Genomic DNA, 22,015 nt, shown 5'->3' with positions numbered 1-22,015 from the left:
TATTTCCATAGAAGCGTCAGATTTGCAACTTTTTATCATAATTATTTTGCTGTAATTTAGGATGTCATTGGTGAAGTCGAAATTTATCTTCTATTTATTTTCGAACATTCCATATCGTACTATTGTTACACCCACATGTAAACTATATACATGTATATATGAATATGTACATACATGTATGTAAATAATTGTATGGTTTAATAGCTTTATTTTACAAAAACTATTCAAAACACTATAATTATGTTTTATAACCTGACACAGATTAGTTATGTTTTATTACCTGACACAGATGAATAATAGAAAATAATAAGATACAAGATAAGTGCATTCACTGTTTGAGCTTTGACATGATTTGTGTAGCTCACATACATGAATTTCAAAAATTTAACTTAATAAACATTGACTAGTCACTGTCTAGAAAGCTGGAAAACACTTTTAAAGAGCCTGAATGGTCTGTTTCAAATAGTGTACGCTTCAAGTTGTCTGCAATCGCTACTAGATTCACAGAACATATGCCATCAGAGACAAATAACAGCAAAATTGAGCTTGTTATGAGAAAACACTGTGAGGTGAGTGAGTATTTCAGAAGTCGACCTTCAGCAGGTAATGAAAGGACTCTGAGAATCATTTAAGTTTCAAAGCGACTTTATTCTCTCTGTGAAACCTACACACGCAGACTCTATGGCCAAGGAGATAGCACCCAGGAAAATGGTACAGACTTCAACTGACTAACAGACCGACTGTTTTTGTCTAGGTCTAAACCAGTCAGTCCCTCCCTTCAATCGCTGAAAACCATGTGCATTGTGTCAATTATGTAGCAGCTATACATACATGTATATGGAAAGGGTCAACAACACAACTTGCCAAAGCACAATTTCCTTCTTTACATCGGTGGATACTGAGTAAGGAAAATGATGAGTATGCAGTAAAGTGTCATACCAGAATATTCGCCCCACCTGAAATTCTACAAGCTGTTCTATGGGAGTGTCAAAATCCAGGTTCCGAGGGAACTGATGTGCTAGTATCATGGCAGAGCTGCCTTACACAGAGCTTACACATGCATGCACTGAAACAAAACTGTAGCAGGAGTAGAAGAAGATGCCGATAGTGAAGAAAATGATTAAGAACTAAACATATTGAACAAATAGTTAGGATATGCGATATTTTGAAATATCCCAGCTCGTTTTGTAAGACTGCTGATATTAGCTGTTAATAATACCACTAATAATAATGCTAATAATAATCACCAATTATTATATTCTATGATTCATCAGTTTCAGGTTATAAAACATAATTAAAGAGGTTTTGAATTTTTTGTGTAAAATAAAGCTAATAAACCATACAACTATACACACATTTACATTGGCATATACGTATATAGATGTATATAGTTTACATGTGGTTGTAACAATCGTAAGATATAGAAAGTTAGAAAGTAGATAGAAGATGAATTTTGACTTCACCAATGACATCCTAAATTTCAGCAAAATAAATATTATAAAAAGTTGCAAATCTGATGGTTCTATGGAAAGAATCTTATTTACAGGGGTGATAAATCCTAAAATAAAATTTTATCAAATTTCTTTCAGAATTGGGAATGACAGCTGTGGCAACTGTTCAGTTTTGAATTATCCATACCAAAATTATTCTGAATCACTGCAGAAATTGCCACTGAAAGGGGGTGCCAACGAAGATGCAAGAATAAACTGCCTTGGCCCACTGCCCAACATAGCTGCAAGGTTGTTAAGCTGAGCCGTTTTTAGTGTTAGTTGTTAGTGTGCACAGCTGTTCAGCCAAAGATTTGAGTTCAACTTCCCATGCAATGTTTTTCCTAACCTCTATATCTAGCTTTAGTCATATGGACAGACACTGCTATTATTTATATTATTAGTGTCATTCTAAAAACTGTCTTCACAACCGGGTGGCTGGTAGGAGGTGAGCCAAGGCCTTAGCCTGATGATTTTGACTTTAACGAGTCATTTTACTGAATAGTCGTCCTTAAAATCTGACCAGCTCCTAGCAGCACTGTTTTCTGAGTTGTTTAAAAGACTGTTGAGCACTGACCTCAATGAGATATGACACAAGCTGGCTGAATAATGTATCAATCACTCCAATCACTACATACATTATATTACTTTCGGTTGAAAATTCTACAGCCTTCGATGCTCAAATCTTGCACTTTGTACATCTCCTTTATATATTTCCTTCTTCTTTTTACTCTGGCATCACATATGATGGTTATACAACTAATCTGACAATCTGTTGTTTATTTTTTGATCAGTACTAAACCTTTCACTTTGTCATTCTCAGACACTGTCTCTACCCTATGGTTATACTATTATGCTGTGTGTGGTATGTTATGCTTCTTACATATACTCCAGTAATCTGCTGAGGCCACTTGATCAAGTCAGAGGTTGTATTCAGTTTGTACAATCTTTGAGCATTTGTTTACAATATGGCTGTTTCACCCTTTGTCTTACACAACCTGCACTTAGTTACCATTCCTGTAATTGGTTTGCAGTGCTTAGTCTTGCGCTGCTGTTATTAGACACCCTGCCTCTTTCTTAAGGCCTCTTTTTGTCATCCACTTTTGTGTCCCCTACTGTCTGATTGCTTGTTTTCATTTGTTATAGTTCATTCATCAGTCTTGGTGTTCATTATCTAGCATAGCACCTTCTAGTTTTTTTTTCTAAAATTTATCTTACATGTCTTATTCATTGTTAGTTATCAGTTTATTTAAAATATGTATATGTATGTAATATGTATTTTTTCAGACTGCGGCTTTCATACTTTGCAATTATCATTGTATTGTTATTACTAGTACCCATGGCAGTCCGCTGAACTTTGAGGGATGGTCATGCGTGTTGATAAAGTGCAGAGAATAATTACATCCACAATTATTCTACCCTTAAAGAAGACAGCTCATTATTGCATGTGTTAGGGTAGTCGACTCTTAAGCTGTATGCCACCAGTAGCCAAACCAATAAAAATAGTTTTTTTAATCTCTGCCCCTAGCTTCAGAGGCACAGACAAAATTGTTGCGTACTATAGAAATTATTGACTACTGTCTGCTCTGTTTGATGTTTGCCTATTAAAACCGGTAAAAAAGGAAAGCCTGAACCTGTTCTTCATTAGATGAAGTAATTCGCTTAACCACTCTCCGCTTGGCGAGGTAGCATTTTATTGACAAACAGCAACGCTTTATTCAATACAAATATACAAATATAAAGTGCTAGTAGAAGCAAAAAAATGTTCTTTGTAACTATTGATGCATTGTTGTAATGATAGCCAATGAACTAAGATAAAATAACTGAATTTTTGCTGCCTTCATCAGAAAACTAGCTGCAAGCGATTCTTACAGTATGTTTGTAATAATGTAGCCAGAACAGTGTAAGCTTTTTAATTAGTGGCTTGCCTAATGGCCTGTTCATGGTTTTCCAAACACTTGTTATGAAGTCAATTAACACTTTGATGCCGTATAGGCCGTGGGCCAAGACAGTTTATCTTGTGTTTCTATTGGCACCGTTTTTCAGTGGAAATTTCTGCAGTGATTTAGACTAATTATTGTATGGATAATTCAAAGCTGAAGAAGTGCCGTAGCTGTCATTTCCACTTCTATGAGAGATCTGGCAAAAATGACATTTTAGGATTTATCTCCCCTGTAAATACGATTTCCTCCATAGAAGCATCAAATTTGCTAATTTTATCTAAATTATCTTGCAGTGATTTAGAATACCAGGGGAGAAGTCAAAATTAACATTCTATCTATTGTTGAACATTCCATATCCTACGATTGTTACGTGCGCACTAAAACTATATACATGTACATATGTATATGTACATGGATATATAACTGTATAGTTTAATAGCGTCATTTTACAATACGAAATAAAACATTATAAGAATATTTTGTTTTATAAACTGACACTGATGAATCATAGAAAATAATAAAAACACATTGTGAATACTTTGTATGTGTTTGAATAATAATGTCTCTACTTTTGTAGAATATATCTTTTAAATTTATTTGGTATTATATCGTTTTTGTAATTAAGTATCAATATGTTGTTGATTTCTTAACATTAATATCAAGAGATGATTTTTTTAGCGTAGTTCTGCATGATCATACTATGTTTGCATAAATTTGTTGCTGTTTGCTATTAATTTTTAGCTCTGTTGTGAAGTAATAAAATACAAACTATTTTAATTGGTTTTAATGCATTTACAACTTTTTGGATAAAAATGTTAGGTAAACCAGCTGTTTTAGTACCTACCATTCAGTCCCTTCTTGCCATGACAATAACCAGTCAGCCAACATCCACATTTACTAACTATATTTGTTGTACAATAAATAAAATGCTATGAGTTTTTTATATTGCGGAAAAGTAGCCAATTTACACATAAGTTCAAAAGATAGACCACAATCATCGAAATCAAACCATCAGTTTTAAAGGTTTATATTCAAAAAATAACTTCTTGCTAATTCAATTCATAATTGGTTTGTTTATTATTCACATCACATAACACTTTGATTTCATGCCTGATAAAAACCTGCCTATAAAAGCTCAGCTGGCAGCCATCAGTTGTGCATTTTATTGCAAAATTTGGGGTAAGGAGACTTAACTCTTAAGTGTGTACAAATTTTACCTATGAATTCATTAATTTTGGACACATATCCTTGAAGAGACAACTCCAAGTTCAAAACTACCTCTAACAAATTTAAAAATATATCCTCGATAGGAGGCAAAAATGTTCCGCCTCCTATTATCAATTTGCTATACACATTTTAGATAATTTTTATATATACGAAGGCCTCATATTAGGGAGCCTCCCATCCTACATATTTTGAGTATATATATATATATACATATATATATATATGTATATATATATACATATATATATATATTTATATATAAATACATATATATATATTTATATATATATATATATACATATATATATATAAATATATATATTATGTTGGTAATAATGTATATTGATATATAATGTTGCTTGCCCAAATACCAACAACAATCAACTCAGGTGAGATGCACAAAAGTCCGCTATTGGGAACAGCTAAGATCGTGAGGCGAGTGCTCAAACTCCCACGTATCTGGTAGGAGACCCGAGTTAGAGCAAAATTAACCACCCATATGGGGTATCCGGGGTGAGGAAACAATTTTTTTGTTTAAATTTATATATACGTATGCATCTACATGTATATATAAATATATATATAAATGTATGTACATATATAGTGTATATTTATACATATATATACATGTATATATATTTATATAAATGCATATGTAAATAAAATTATGCATATATATATATATATATATATTTACATATATATATATATACATATATATATATATATGTATATATATATAAATATAATTGTGGTATATATGTGTATCTATACATACAACATTCACCATTTCAACTTTTAATATTTGTATCATGAGAGAAGTGTTATATATGTATACATTATATATACAGTATATATATAGTATATACATATGTATATATATGCTATATAAATACTATGTATACTATATACATGTATATACTAGTTGTACTACACGGCATTGTTCGAGTAACCAAATTATTTTATTATTTTTGGACATACATTATTTTCACACTACCTGAGAGGTAGACAAATAGTGAATTACCCATTTTTTAAGGTGGTGTGTTCCCCAGTAGGCATATAAACCACCAAAAATGTATACATTTCTCATGGTAGTTTTATGAATCTTCATATGCAGCACATACATGTATATGCTACCTAGATGTAGTCTAAGTGATCGGAAATCACTCAAGCGTATTTGACTTTTTATCTAACACGCTTCAAAGTCAACCTTCCTCAAATCGTGTTATATTGCTGTATTAATCTTTCCCCTTCACTATTACCTTTTTCCTTCATAGGTAGGACTTTCTTTTGTTTGTTTTTCTATCCGTTAGAGCAAAAAAATGTTTGCAAAAAGATAGTGGTGAAATTAGATTTAAAATATGTTGAAACAAAAATTCAAAATAAACGTAAAAAAAGTTTTAAAATTTTCGTACAAACAAAATCAACCTCTTTAAATAAAAATGATTGGATTAGTTATTCTATGTCAAAGAAATAATGTTAAATTCATGAATGAAATGAAATTAAGGTGGCGGGTTTCCCAGTAGGCATATAAACCACCGAACCGGTATACAATATTTAATATCTCAAGAATTTTACTGTTGGAGTTTATTACATTACATGTCAATGGGAATGTAAGGTCTCTAAAAACTTTATGAGCAAGGTAGTTTGTGCCAATCCAAAGAATTTACAGAAAAAAAGACATCAGTAAAGGTGTTTAAATGTAAAATAAGTAGCAAGCAATAGTTAAGTGTAGTCTGTTCTACCACAATGATTGCAAAAAAAATCAATTGATAGAAATATGATATACAAAATGACAAACCAAAATATTATGAATAATAACAATGAAAGGATACTGTTGCTGAGGAAAATATTCTTGAAAATTTGCCGAGCATACTGCTAGTGGATCATTGAAGCGGCTGAGGGTAAAAAATGTTCTTTGCTTGCGCGAATGGCGAAAGAATGTGTTAGCCATTTTTACTGCCTGCTGGGGATAGCGCAACATACAACTACTCTTGTCAAAAACAAAGTTTTAGGAAGTGAATGCCGACAGTTTTTAGTGTTTGACTCTAGGATTTGTAGATATAGTCAAAGTAAATGGAAGTCTAACAGGAAACTGACTATGTTTAAATTGACATGGCACATTATTAATGGCTATACATTTTCGATGATCACTCTTGTTCTATTACAAAGTTTAGGTAAATCCAAATTTTGAAGAAGCATAACTGGGCCAGCAACACATAGTTAAAGATTATGAGGAGGCATACTGGCAGCTAGGCTGTAAAATGTTTAAGAATTCCGTAGGATAATTGACAGAGTCATTCTCTTCAACAACACAGTCTATGCTAAGGAATGAAGTCATAGTCCTAGGAATTTTTTCAAAAAGTAGTTTACTGATGTGGTCACCGGTGCCATTTTTAGGTGCCAGAATTACCCTTTTTTCAGCAATTGGTGCTGAAAACAGTTTTTGTGCAATTTAAGATACACTTTTTTGTAGTAAACTGTTTTCTGTGTCTACAATAAATTCGCAATTTCAGCAAGAGAGATTAGCCCATTGTTAACTGGTAGCTTTCCATCATCGATATTTACAAGTTTTGCAGAAACCCATCCCCTTGTCATGAAAACTCCTTCCCCCACTGTCTGTCATCTTCTAGTAATCCTCATTTGAGACATGCCTTCTTAAATGTTGAGCAAACAATTCGGTCAAAAGTTTGAAGCTGTTAAAAAAAGTACATGTAGGTCCCGTAACTTTGTGTAGTAAAATGTGCCAGGGAAAACACTCTACGTTTGTTGAATGAACTGTATCTACTCTTCTCAGCGCCTCTGATTCATTTATGTAAAGCCAGTTCTCAACTACTTTTCCTTGTTTCTTAGATTGCTATTTTTTCTGTGCTGTCCATGTGTAGGAAGTAGGCATTTGATGATATAGTAGAGTTCGAGCAAACTCATTGTTTGGCATGCTTTAAAAATTTTTGTTAAAATTGTACTTGGTGTATCCTGTGGTCATTGTTCGATGTTTTGTTCATTGAAATATACTCGCTATCCGTTTTCCAGATGTACACCGAAGCAATCTAAAATTCCCCAAACAGCTTCATTGCTGGAAATATGTCTACCAATTTAACAGTAGTAACTTCATTCTTGTTATTTTCTATAACAAAAGCTTCTTGATCACGTCCTTTGTAAATGTATTTGCTAATGCATTTTATGGATTTAATCAAATCACAATATTCCACATTGAGATGGGTGTTGAAAATCTTCGATCGAAGATGGCAGAATAGCACAATGCATCTGTTGTCAATTTCTACTTCTGTGCCACCATTTTGCAATAATTGAATTATTGCAAAATTTCCTCCCATCACTAGCATTTGTCTTCTATACTGTGGATATCCATCATCAGCAGTCAGAGTGTCATGAGTTAGTGCTCACGGATATTTTTTAGTGCATTTTCCGTCTTTCATACAAGCAGAAAGGCGATTAAGGTTGCCACATGGTTCGTGGATCATTTGCTTGGTAACGATGATGTTTGGAGTTTGGTCCTTTTTTTATCTGGAAGTTCTGCAAATATTATTGAGTTGACCTAAAATGAGCGTATTTTTTTTTACCGGCCATTAAAGAAGATACCAATGAGGCAGACCCCATTTTACCATTCAATTGAATACAGGAACCATTGAGCATTGCCAAAAAATTTTTCCTTGAGTTTGAAAGTTGAGCAGTAGTTTCAATTTTAGCCCAAACACTCTATCTACAATGTTATATCTGTCATGAGCTGTGTGTCATCTAGGAGAGCTTCTTTCATATTCGTCCAATTTAGATTGCACATTAATGTTATAAATATATCTGGCCTTTCATGTTGTCTGACATAGGTCATAGCATATTGGACAAACTCATGCATGTGTCGACGGCAACCAGTAAAGGAAGAAGGAAGAATGACCAATTGGTCAATGTTCTGTGCATCATCGTTTAGCGTGACGTCTCTTAGGTGAATGTAACTGTCAGCTCTAATTCTTCTTTGGTTATGTATAATATAAAGTAAGGCAATTTTTCGCTTTCAATTTTTGTGTACATGTCTGCCAGAAATTGATGGTGCAGGTGTCTGCATCTGAGTAAGTGGTTGGATCCTGTGTTTCTTATCATTATTCTCAAAGCACAAAAATCCATGGCAGAAAATGTCTTCTTTTGTGCTTCATTACCTGTGTTTGAGTCCACCTGCTTAATTGTAAGGTGATATCTACCTTTTTTTTGGCATTATATGATTGTGTACTGTAGCGCATCATAGGATATACATGTGTATGCGTTTCAGGAACTCTTGTAAGTCCTGATTGTTGATTGTGCAACACGATAGCTCTCTTATCAAAGTTCTGTCATACAATAACAATCGCTGGTTCATCTTATTTTGGTGCAATTTATATTTATTTATGTTCTCCAACTGGCCAACTATCTGCACTAATTACAATTTTCAAACTGTCATCTTTTAGATTTTCCATGAATGTTTTAAATTTCTGAACATAGTTGTTGTAGCGGCAAAAAAGGTTTTTCAAATTATGGAAAATGTCACGCCTACCACCTAAGACATTTGCACGTCTTTGATTGACTTTGTCATCAGAGTTGCCTATGAAGGAAACTTGCAAAAACTTGTCGATTTTGTTTTCACTTGACAAGAACGATCCATGCAAATGATTAATCTGTCCTTGCACATAGAAGTTGGGCACAAAACCCTGCTTGCAAAAATATCTTGAATCTCGAAAATATATCATCTGAAAACAATTATTATATTTTCAAATGTTAGATTCAAAGTGCCGAGAATATGTATTACATTCAATCATTAAACTTTGCAATAGTTCATGGGGTGCAGTGTTGACTGGAATTTTTAATTTTTCATTAGCTCAACACACTCCTGGAGTTTTATTCTTCCACTTGAGTGCTTGACAATTGTGTCAAATTTCATTAAGATTTCTTATTAAACAAAAAAAATCACTCTCATCATTAAAGGAGCAGTCATTCAACAATGCTGCATTAAGTTTTTCTCGGCAAGATGTACATCTTCTTTCAGGATTCATCTCTCAATTACACCCTTGTCTTTGAGCCCAATGTTTGTCATTCTCTAACGATTTTACAGTAGAAATCTTCTCTCGATCACACGTTTGTCTCTGTGCACATTGTTCGTCCATCTCCAAATGTTTTACAGTTTCAATCCGCTCTCAATCATACGCTTATCTTTTTGCACATGGTTCGTCAGTCTCCAAAGATCTTACAGTAGCAGTTCTCTGTCAATCATATGCTTGTCTTTGTGCATGTTTTTCTTCAGTATGTGATGTTCTTCTTTTTCTAGCCTTTGATATAAGTACATCTCTTTGCTGTTCAGTTTCCAAAACTTTAGCAGCTGCTTTCCTCAGCCTGTCTTTCTAAGTATTTCTTCTCTTTCCTGTGATGTCTCGCTGCAGGTTACTTTAGTTGGAACCATTAGACAATGTGTAACTTATGAGAATACATGTAATGAACAGATTATTAAAAATGTAAAGAAGGTGATGGAAAAATGTAAATCTATTCTTCTCAAAATACATATACGTAAATATAACATATTGAGAAATAACTGATACAATGAACTGTATAACAGCTGTAAAACAACTGATAATACTTGAATAACTTACACAATAAATCATGGAGTAAATCTTACAAATAATCTAACAGATAAACTTACAGTACTCCTACAAATATTTGCTGCGAAATGTAAAATTAATTAATAATTGATAATATTATTATTAAAGATTGAAAAGTGACTAAGAAATAATAACTGTGTATGAAAATGAATAATTTTAAAACTTAAAATATTATACTCAAACTATGTTTAAACAAAGACAGGGTAGAATAATAAAAATCATAAAAAAACTTTAAAAATTATATTTTAATCTTCAAAAGTTATAATTCTCCAAATATATATCTAAATTTAAAAATGTGTGTGTAAATATAAGATAAGAAAGAATAAATGATACTAGTAATGTTACACCATAAAGCTCACAGAAAATCTTACAGTAATTTCACAAATGTTTGTTCTAAAATGGAAAATTAATTACAAATTACTAATATTAATAATAAAGATTGGAACTTGACTAAATAACAATAGCGGTGTTTAAAAACAAATAATGTTAAAACTTCAAACAGGAGACTCAAATTACGTTTCAATGAATGCAAGGTGAAATAATAACAATAATGAAACAAACTTTAAAAACTAATATTATGAAATTAAAAGGTTATAAAAAGTTTAATAATGTAGTAGAACGTAAATCTATATATATACATTTAATTCTCAAAATACATAAATGTGTGCAAATATAAGATAGCAAGGTATAACTGATACTTGTAATGTTACAAGATAAATCTTACAGTCAATCTTACGAATAATCTAATAAAGAATATTACAGTAATCTTTCAAATGTTTGTTGTAAAATGGAAAATTGAATACAAATTACTAATTGGTTAGGTTTAGAAAAAAAGATGTGTGAGTTAGTACGCAAAGCGAGCACTAATAGGAAATTTTGTGATTTTCGTGTGCTTTTGTAAAATTTGTCTTATCTCTCTGTTGAGAAAAGAAAATTGTGCTTGTTAATATACTATATTGCTATTAAAATGAAGGTTTAATATCAAATAACAAGATATTTGTCCAAACCAAGATGTTTTAAATTAGGCTAAAAGAAATGAAGTAAAATTTGTTTAAAACAAATAACGATTCAGCTCGTATTTAATAATTGTAGAAAGCAAGGTACCAAATGCGAACGTAAAAAACCTATTTTTTAAATTCTCGTTTAGAAAAAAGAGTTTCATGAGCAGCTCGAATAATTTAGTAACTAAATTTAGATGTAAAACAAATAGCAGGTATGTAAGGTTCAAAATGCTGACAGAACAGATATAGTCTGGTAACGTACATAATCAGTACAAAAATCATCAAATTTATAGTTTGAGATAAGTTATCAGCTGTAAAAGAAAAAAGAAGAAGAAATATCGAGTTGCATATACATAGGCTCCAAAATATTTCTGAACAGTATCATCATAATTCATGAACGCAAAGCTAAAATAAATAGCACATGTGTATCCGTTAAGTTTGTTGTGAGTTCAAATTCAATTTTAATGGCAAGGTTTTAATAGCCCTTTTTAGCAAGGCTAATTTTTAATTTGCACGCGCGTGGCGTATCCGTTATATGAAAACATTTATAAAACACATAGGATTACTAGGGCGTTATATTTCAGTGGTAGAGCATCCGGATAAACCCTTGTCGATGACAAAATCGTCGCGGGTTCAAATCCATCAGATTGCGGAAAATCAAGTTTTTAAGATATATAGCCGAAAAACCGACAGATATACGATAAACGACATTTGAAGACACATGGACATACTTTCAGAAATAGCTATATAGATTTATATAAATATGTAAATCTATACTGTATGTATATATACATGTAAATATACATACTAAGCATTTCAGAATGTTTATTATGAAAAACAACATAGACAAAAACAACAGCAAACCACTAAACAACAATTTGATATGTAAAACTAAAAAGTACAACTGCATAAAGCAAAACCAAATGCCCTTTTCAACAAAGTTTCCAGGAAAAAAGGTAGTGTACTAGGCAAAGATAATTAGACTCAACAAACAAACCACTGAAACTTATTTGAGGCTGTGTGAGACTGTCTTCAAGACCAGACTTCACAACCATAAAGCAAGCTTTAAAAACAGCAACAAAAAACCCAACTCAACTTTGCAAACATGTTTCTCATACATACTTCTCAGTTTGATTCACACATTTGACTGCACAACGATTTAAGTAGAGCTGCACAGTTTATCTACTCTTTGTTTTGACAACTTAATAACAGTGTTTATTATATTACACACAAACTTATATGATACCAAATGTAATAAAATAGAATTAACTCTTAAAAGAAATACCCATTATTTTCATATAGTTTAACTGTATACTGTATACTTAACTGCATCATAAAGTAACAATAAACTTAATCTGAACCTATGTTCATGAGCAGGAGTGAACAAGTCTGGTAGACATATTTTAGATGCACATCAAAAATATCTGTCTTGCTAGTTCACTACAAACGCTGTTGCTTTGAATGTAAGGCTTAGCTAATTTATATAAATATCAGTGTTTATGCAAACTATACTTAATATGGTAAGCACCAAGATCTTGTAAAACATTAGCATCGCTCAACTGTGCAATTGGAGATGAAACCAATGATAAATAATTACATTGCCAAGTTACACCAATAATATTCCTCCTATAATACTTTTTACTGTACAATTTAACATATTTTTTAAATAGGTTGATTTTTGGAGTAGAAATATACTGCTGTAACTCTCTGTTGCAGACTTTCGTCATTGACCAAGTTGACCGCCTTAAAACTATCGAGGAATCCTTTAGAACCTGATAGTTGCAATGACATAGTCAAGCTGGTGTCACTTAAGAACCTGGACTTGTCTTGCTGCCAGCTGACTAAATTACCAACCGGGTTAGTTTATAAAACCTTTGCATTGAAGCATACCTTCAGTAAAACGTGCTTGGTTGCCTGGGCTATTCAAATTTATTTAGAGAATCAAAACTAAAAATTGGTTTTCATTGTAATCGTAGCAAGAAAACCATACTTAGCCATTACTGACAAATAATTTCAAATTTAGATTTAAACACCTTTACAATTTGGTTTTTCTCCAAATTATTTTCAACAAAATACTTCTCGTATGATATCAACTATAAAAGTTACAAATGTTTCAAAAAGTTGTAATACCTTAACAGTAGTTTTATTGCTCCTTGTAATTTATTTGAATTGGGCAAAAAACCCATCTCATGATAAAAAAGTTAGAATGGTAAATGTTGTATGTATATATACATATGTATACACCACATTTATATATATATATATATATATATATATATATATATATAGAACTATATTTCCCAACTAGGAGGCTTCTATCAATATATAATCCATGTTAGGAGGCTCTGAAAAATTAGGAGGCATCCAGGGAGCCTCCTAATTCTAGCAGTGTTTATAGTGCTTAACAACCCTATAGAAGTATTTTAAACATGATTCCCATAATTGCCTTATATATCTATATTCATATATATGGAAAAGAGTAGACAACTCCAACAAAAATGTGTAATTTTCTATCAATAAATTACAAACTCTAGGAGGCTCTTATATATGGAACTAGGAGGCATATATCAATTTTAAAATATTCTTACTTTTAAGTGTTTTGGTATCGTTTCAGTTAATAGCACAATCTATTTAAAAACATATTGCAATAAGCTTATGACTAATCATCAGCCAATACAAGGAATTAGCAGCTATGTCGGATACAGTCAGTTTTGCTAATATTCATGATAGCTTTATTAGATTTGGGAAATAAAGTTGTATACTAACAAACTACAATACATTACAATTTATTTACTGACCCTCTTTATGGTTTTCAAGACTGCCATTTAAGCACTCCCTTTTTTTGCACGGTTTCTTATTGATCTGCTCTTTTTTGTGAAAATTCACAATAATTGCACATTATGGTTTCCACTGATGTTTAAGCATGGCTGTAGTAAAAGTTTAAATAAGTCTATAATCAGTACAATTCATATTTTTGCTGTCGTTGCATCCAGCCACAAAATAAATCTTTTTTTGAAACTTTTCATCTGAATACAATACCTGAGAGATGGTTTTTTAGTCGAAGAATTGATTTTTTAAATTTATTGAAATAAAGTGGCAAAAGTATAACCACAGTATATAACAGCTAGCGAGATGTGGCTGTTATAATGTTGCTGTGGCTGTTAGGACTATTAGTTCTTCACCCATGTAGTCTACTTGAGCTTGGTAGCAGCGGAATAACTACATGTAAGGGAGCACGTCACATTTGGTAAGTTGCTCATGTTATTTTAGTCAATTTACAGTTTATTTATTTGAAACATACAGTTGTAGAAAAGCAGTATAAATTTTATTTAATAAAGAAATAGGACTAGCGTGAAAAAAGTATGTTTCAATTATTATAATTTTTAAGGAATGTAGCATAGAACACGTTTGATATATATTTTTTTACACCTGTTTATGTCATCCAACTGCTGATATTGTTCTGCATAGAAAAGTCAAGAAAGTTCAGCATTATAATACCATAAAGGAGAATATCAAAACTTTTTGTAAAATCCTAATTTTGGACTTTATTATTGTTACACGAATGTTCGGTTTTGTAACATCAACACAGACACGCCAGCTGACAATTAATAGTTATTTTAGTGAATCAGTTAATTCTCTAACATTAATCTATTTTCAGTTATTAATATAATAATTTTTGATGTTTTTTTTATAATGATAAGTAAAGTTATTAATGTGGTTCTACCAACAGTCAAAACTGTTGATAGAATATCATGATCATTATGTAATTGTATTATTGTTATTATGAATAGTGAGAGTTTGCGTATTTCAGTTATGATTTTGTAAGTAATAGTAGTACATGCATAGGCATAAGCAAGTAAGTGGTGTATATGCGGCCTTTGAATTTTAAAACTTTTAGTATTTAGTTTGAATCTTGTGTAGTAATTGTGTAGTAATTAAGAGCTTAGCTGTTTTGTAGAGCTTCAGTAGTAGGAGGCAGACATTCAAGTTTGCCAAAAAACCTAACCAGTGAACTAAAATGTGTATTTTGCATTCATTTTGGTTTGTATATCTGTTTATGCTATTTGAATTATCTATTCATTTTTTTAGAAACTTGGTAAGCATTAATGCCAGTATATTCATCAGATGGCAGAGAGTATTAGACAAAGTTGGATGTTCTTTTCTAGAAAAGGTATGTTGCTAATTACACGTTGGTTTGCATAAAAAATATGTCAAAATAATCAAGGTTTCATCTACCGAATTTTATAATATTTTTTAACATGTACATAAGTATAGATTACAAACTATAAAACATTATATCAGTAAGGTTGCATTTTGAAATGTAGTAATGTTTGATGTTTTGGCAAAGTTACTATGATAAGCAAAACTTTAAATTCACCAACACAAAATATACTGTACAAAGTTTTACTGCAACTAGCAAATGTATACCTGACGTAAGAATGTAACAGCATGCCCAAAATTAGTTTTTCTTTGTATAGTTGCAAATAATCAATGACGCTTCATAATCAAATTAATCAATTAGTTATAGATAACTGCTGGATGAAAAGCATTGATGGCCCTCACCAAAGACTGATTTGCAGACATAAAATTAAAGGTATGCGATATTGCAATAAGTTGCTGTCAACTAGCACATTATACATGCGAGCCAAAAATTAGTGTGATAATTTGATATAGCCATAGCTTCAGTAAGAAAAGTTGTCAATTTTTACAGGCATTGTATTATTTCAAACGCTTACATAAACCATTATGCCACTTTTGTGTTCTATTCATCTATTATTGGCAGATTACATAATATAAATAGCGCAAACCAATCAAAGGAATGTAGCATAGCAAAGAGATTTAGTATTGCTCTTCTTAGTCTTTACGAGTCATGGTTGCAATTGCTGAGCACTTGCATAATTATATAAAATGAATAGTTTTCCATGGTTACTCATTACCACTTTTAGTTACTCAGTCAACACTGAGAGTAATTATCAGATTTGAGATTTCATGTTTAGAGGCAGGAGATTGACAAATATTTTGTTGGTTTTTACTCTTACCCTACCGTATGCGAATTTATGCTAAATCTATCAGCAACTGCCGTATGCACATTTTTGCGAATTTTCCAACAATTGCGTGGTCACCTAATTTTATTATCCGTTAAAAACATAACGGATGATTTTAAAACTTTGATGGTGTTGTCAGTGTGGTTCGAATATTTCTCTAATAGATTAGTCTAAGATAACCAAGCAGTTTCAAATTTTTTATTGAGAATTTCCAAAATAAAAATGGACATTTTTGTGTAAGTTTTGTTAAGTATCGCGCAAGTCAGAAAACATATAATTACTTACATGTATGTTGATGACACTATAGCCGGTTCAAATTCAGATTTTTGTGATTACACAGATAATTAAAGTAGCAGCAGTGACTCTGATGATAGTGAAAATAATAGTTTTTTAAGTGTAAGGGACATTGTAGAGCATCGTTTTAGCTTCGTAGTGATCGTAGCTTCACATAGCTTTAGCAATGCACAAAGTGAAGGTACATTGATTTTTGCATAGCACTATATGTTAACATTTTAGCAAAATAAAATATATTACAAAAAGTTTCTAGATAAACTTTGAAGTTGAAACAAAATTGTATACATGCTTCATGTACATATCATGAAGCTAAATTGGCAATTTTCGGTGAAATGGCTGGCGGTAGGCCGGTAGCTTAGTTTGTACATGGGTGGCAGTAAAAGGGTAAAGCTATAACAGAATTAGAGATACAAGTGTATGTATTTCCTTTTGAATGATTTAGTGAACTTTGATGATTCAAGACAATGAGTTTGGCGAATGATATATATGTAAAAGATGCTGCTGAAGTTGCGCAATTCAACTCATGGCTTTTAATTATTACCTCAAAATGTTGAAAGCACGCGATAGGAAGGGTCAGAACACTACTAAAACTCATAGTTACTCAAACCTGAAATACAGTAGGTTTTATACAAATTGCTATACAATAACAAAACTGCAAAACTATTGGTTAAAATATAAATAGCAATATATATTATTATTTTTGGCCTTCGGTATCGGGCAGCATGTATGCAGTTTGTTTGCTGATGTTAACAAAAGTTTTACTAATAAGCTACATAATTTGCTCAATTATTTGTGTCAACTTTAAAATTTAAAACAAATGTAGTGTTAGCACTTTTAGAATATACTACAAACAACGCAGGGGAACTTTTTATGGCATCTGACTTGAATTTAAAAGTTCTCTGAAAATGCAACTTGTATTTGCCCATTTTAATACTTTAAAATGTCAAAGGGAGCTCATAATGAAAGCAACTTTAATATAATTTCAAGATGCTCAAAGCGGTACGGATGTTATGTTGACAAACATTAAACGGTCACTCTGTACTATGGCTAGTAAGTATTTACATGTATTTAGATTTTGCATTGATGCTTTCTATTAGGTAGTGTAGGAAATCTATTTACATTAGCTAAATTACCAGCATGTGCAATACCCAGCTTTGTTTCCTATCCATCCCAAACATTTTGCCAATGCTTATAATAATTCAATGCTCTTTTCAAATCTGATTTCTGAACCAAAGGTAGTTTTAGCAGTATAAGAACATATACTTCTCTTCCTATGGGTCTACTCACTTTTCTGTAGCAGCAAAGGCCATTGTTTTTAAAAGGTCTGTAAGAATTGTATTACTTATTTTGATTTCCATTGGTGCTCGTAGCAAATATAATTTCAGTACAATTTGCATCAATAAAGTTATTATTACTTGTTTGTAAAGTATTTGGAGCGAAACAATATTTTATGTGTACAGCAAACATTTTTGCTGCAAGCTTACCAAAACAAAATAAAATGTTTATTTTTATGTTACATTTTAATTAAACATCATGTTCTATTCAGTTATTGCTGTCAGTACTATGCAGTTATTGCTGTCAATGTTCTTTGTGCATTCTTGGCACACTTTTATGTTAAACTTCCAATGCATTAAACACTTTAGAAATAAAGTGTCCAAACAAGGATGCATAACATGAGATTTGTCACTGGCTTGTTTTGACCTACATCTAGCACTCTTTAGCCAAAGGTGTCTAGCTTTACTAAAAAATTTGGTAGTGAAATTGTACATAAATTCATTGTCTGCATACACGTCAATCATGATGCCTATGCTCTTATTATGTGTGTTCTACTATTGCCTGCTTAGCTAATTCACTTTCTACTTCTCACTAGCCTCAGCCTCCGAATGAAAGCTATTGTTGTTATTCCTATTCTTTGTAACTTTATAATGAAGGAGGTTGTGGTTGGGCAGCTCATTTGCTTTTCACTCTATTAGAAGTATTGCAGCACAAGTATAACTGCAGTAATAAAATCTTCACAGAATTGCATAATGTGGTCTTATTCTCCAAGGTCTTCTCACTAGCAGAAATGACCTATGTACTTATGCAATTGTGGTTTGCGCTTAAAGTGACTCATTCTCCTAATGTGGCATGGCTTGCTATCTTCTTGCATGCTAGTCAATCGATTAAATAGATTGTAAGAAACAAGCCAACCTCTCACTCCTACACAACCTAAAGACTTATCACATAAGTTCAACCTTCTAGCGAGATTGTAGCGGCTAAACATTTTGCTTTTTTCACGCGTCTAGCCATTTAGGGTTTTGCAGCAGCAGAAGAACAGACTAATCATGTCACAATTGGTATATTTGTTTGTCACAATTGTTTTATATTACTTTTGCCAATTTTGTTATTAAATTAATTGTACCATATTATGGTGAAAAGGCATCATGAAAAAGTATTTTACTTCGCCTCAATACCAATGCAAAAGGTTAGACCGGTAGTGGCCATTTTTGACCTGTAGGGCAAGCCACTTTAAATACTATTTCAAAGCAACTTACTCATGTCATCAAATTGCGACGGCAAACAACAATGCATAGGTTTTCGCAGCTAATTTGGATTTTGATTTTACTGCCTTAATTGCAAGATCGTAATATTGTCAAGTTAAAAAGGTCAAGAAACCCCAATTTTATAATGCTAAAAGAATGAAAGTATTACTAATTTTCATAAAATAATAACTTTGTAATTATACACGAGGGTAGCTTTGTGAGATTAACTGACACACATTAAAATTGTTATGGTAACATATAGCACAGTAGCCAGCAATTGATAAATATCTGTGACTCTGTCGATGCTCCTAACTTTTGTAACTTTTTAAAAAGCATTAAAATAATTATGGATGCTTTTTATTCTGATTAGTAGTGTTAGCTGATTGATAGCACCAAACAGGCAGAATTATTAGTAGCCTATACTTTACTGCCCTGAGCAAGCAAAACGCTGTATCTTGATATTTGTAAATTGTTCAGCACAAGCACAAACGCGTTTTGGTCGAGCCTGGCATCAGTATTAGCAGTATTTTAGTTGTTTTTTTATTTATTATGGTGAGATATCCAACAATCTTTACCGAATTTTTTTTTCGTGAAACTTTAAAATCAAAGGAGTTATTTCACTTAGGGCATTTTGTTTGCTTAAATTGACAATTTACTAAGCTGGCACTAGGCAATCAAAAAGCCCTATCACTGCAGATAGGGTCTTTTGATTGCATAATTGGACTGGTTTCTCATTGTTAGTTTGCTACAAGACCATTTGCCATGACTGGATTATCAAAGGATTACAAGTTTACATTCTGATATTAACCCGCAATTAGTCAACAAAATGATATATGTTGCAATTCCTATTACTCATCCAGTCAACACATGGATTAAAGCCCTGTAATAGCCATATTTAGCTCAAAAGTTAAGAGATGATCAAAGATCTAGGTATCCTTCAAACCTGATGTCATGAAATGAAAGGAGTAAGTAAAATAGTAGTTTAAAAAAGATCGAACGCTTTTATTGAAAATAATTTAAAGCAAACAACTGAGTGCAATAATGTCAGTATTTTAAAAAAGCAAAACCTTCCAATGGACATGTAATTAAAACAAATTTTTCATCAAATCTCTGAGTCGGATCTTTAAATCGAGACTTTTGTCCCTTAGATATCGTCCTGTCATAATAAATATATTATGATAAAAAGTATAGCAATAAGATGAGCACTTAGAAGTGCACTAGCTTGTATGAGCTGCCTTAAAACAACCAAATATATATGCTTCAGTTTCGCTTCCCTTTGTTTATATACTCTTTGATTACATAATGCTGCTCATAATGTCCAACTTTGTGTATGTTCAGGCCAATCAAAACCCTGTATCTGCAGATAGAGAGCTTTGATTGCCACTTTATGTGTGGTAAATGTGGATAGGGCATTTTGCACATTGTGAAAAGTGCTATTTCTGGTGGTCTCAGATATATGAAATTTCGAGACATGTTAGATCTCAACCTAAATTACATTGAAGCACAAAAAAGTGAATTTTGAAAAACTTTTCAGATAGGGCGTTTTGCTTGCTTAGAGCAGTATAAAGTTATGATAATGTATTATTTTCATTGTAATTAACAAGATGATGCATTTTAGTCGTAATTTGATACGGATTTAAACTAGAGGCTGAGTCATAAGTAAGTGACTGGAGTAAATGAAATCCTTTAAATTGTTGAAGCTTTAAAATCTATGTTTCAATTTTGTAGAAGAATATCGCAAGAGATAAAATATTACTGCTTCATAGAATTTTAGTAATGGGAGGTAGGGACACGGATTTGCTGACAAACCTAAAAACATCAGGCATTTTTTGCATCAATTTTTAATCTGCATAACATCTGTTTGGGCTATTAAAATTGTTTTGCTTATTTTGGTAGAAACCTGGTCACCGCATCCAAGCACTATATCCACCAGATGGAAAATGGTACGAAGCACAGCTGGACGCTTTCTTGAAGGGGGTATGTTGCTGATTAACGGTTAATTTCCACAAGAGCGTGCCACATTAATAAAAGTTTTATTTCAAAAAATTTATAAGAAATAATATTACTATAAAATCTATGTTTGAATGCCATGGCACTGCATTTTTTAACCCTTCCAATTATAGTGGCAAAAATTGTCGATTGTGCTTCATAATATATGTTCAATCTTTATTAGCATCAACTCTATCTAAAACCTTTTTGTTATAGATTTTATTTTTCCAACACGTTAAAAAATAGTACTATTCAAAAAACTTAATGCATTCCTACTTCGTGCATTGCTAATGCTATGTGAAGCTACGATCCCTTCGAATCTCGAAAACCAATGCTCTACCATGTTCCTTACTCTTACGAAACTATTACTTTGACCACCATTGGAGTCACTATTGGAGCTGCTACTTTAATTATATGTGTAATCACTGAAATCTTAATCCGTCAGTCATCAACAATTATCAATAATGTTATCAACATAAGTAATTATCTGTTTTCAATTCTGGATGTACTTGCGAAAGCTATAATAGCACTAAATATTTCGAAAATCAGAAAGAACAAATGTTTCTTTTTATGTTGAAAAGTCCTAAACAAAAATTTAAAATTGCTTCGTGAGTTTAGGGTAATTTTACAGGGAAACTTTTGGACAACACTGTCAATACCATTAAAAGTCTTAAAGACTGTTAGTTATGTTGTCAACGAATAATAAAATTAAGTTACTACGCAATTGCCAGGAAATTCGCAACATGCACATATGCCGGTCGTCCATTGATTTCGCCTAAATGCGCATGCAGCGGTGAAAGGGTTAATAAAATATTATGTAATCTCTAATTGAATCCCCATTCATTTAAACGCTCCTCTACTAGACCTGTAC

At 32.1% G+C, this 22,015-nt stretch overlaps 1 protein-coding gene across 2 annotated transcripts in view; it reads left to right on the top strand.

Moving 5' to 3' along the window:
- Window positions 1-22,015, top strand: part of LOC137398582 (putative adenylate cyclase regulatory protein) — a 132,450-nt gene that overhangs the window by 84,979 nt on the left and 25,456 nt on the right. For both annotated transcript variants that reach the window (XM_068084745.1, XM_068084744.1), the window contains one exon: window positions 13,011-13,151. In XM_068084745.1, the coding sequence (XP_067940846.1) occupies window positions 13,011-13,151 (141 nt within the window). The remainder of the gene's footprint in view (window positions 1-13,010; window positions 13,152-22,015) is intronic.

The sequence above is a fragment of the Watersipora subatra genome, chromosome 6 (assembly GCF_963576615.1).
Source record: "Watersipora subatra chromosome 6, tzWatSuba1.1, whole genome shotgun sequence".
NCBI classification, from domain to species: Eukaryota; Metazoa; Bryozoa; class Gymnolaemata; order Cheilostomatida; family Watersiporidae; genus Watersipora; species Watersipora subatra.
The sequence above is the reverse complement of the archived record's forward strand: the minus strand, read 5'-3'. Positions and strand labels throughout refer to the sequence as shown.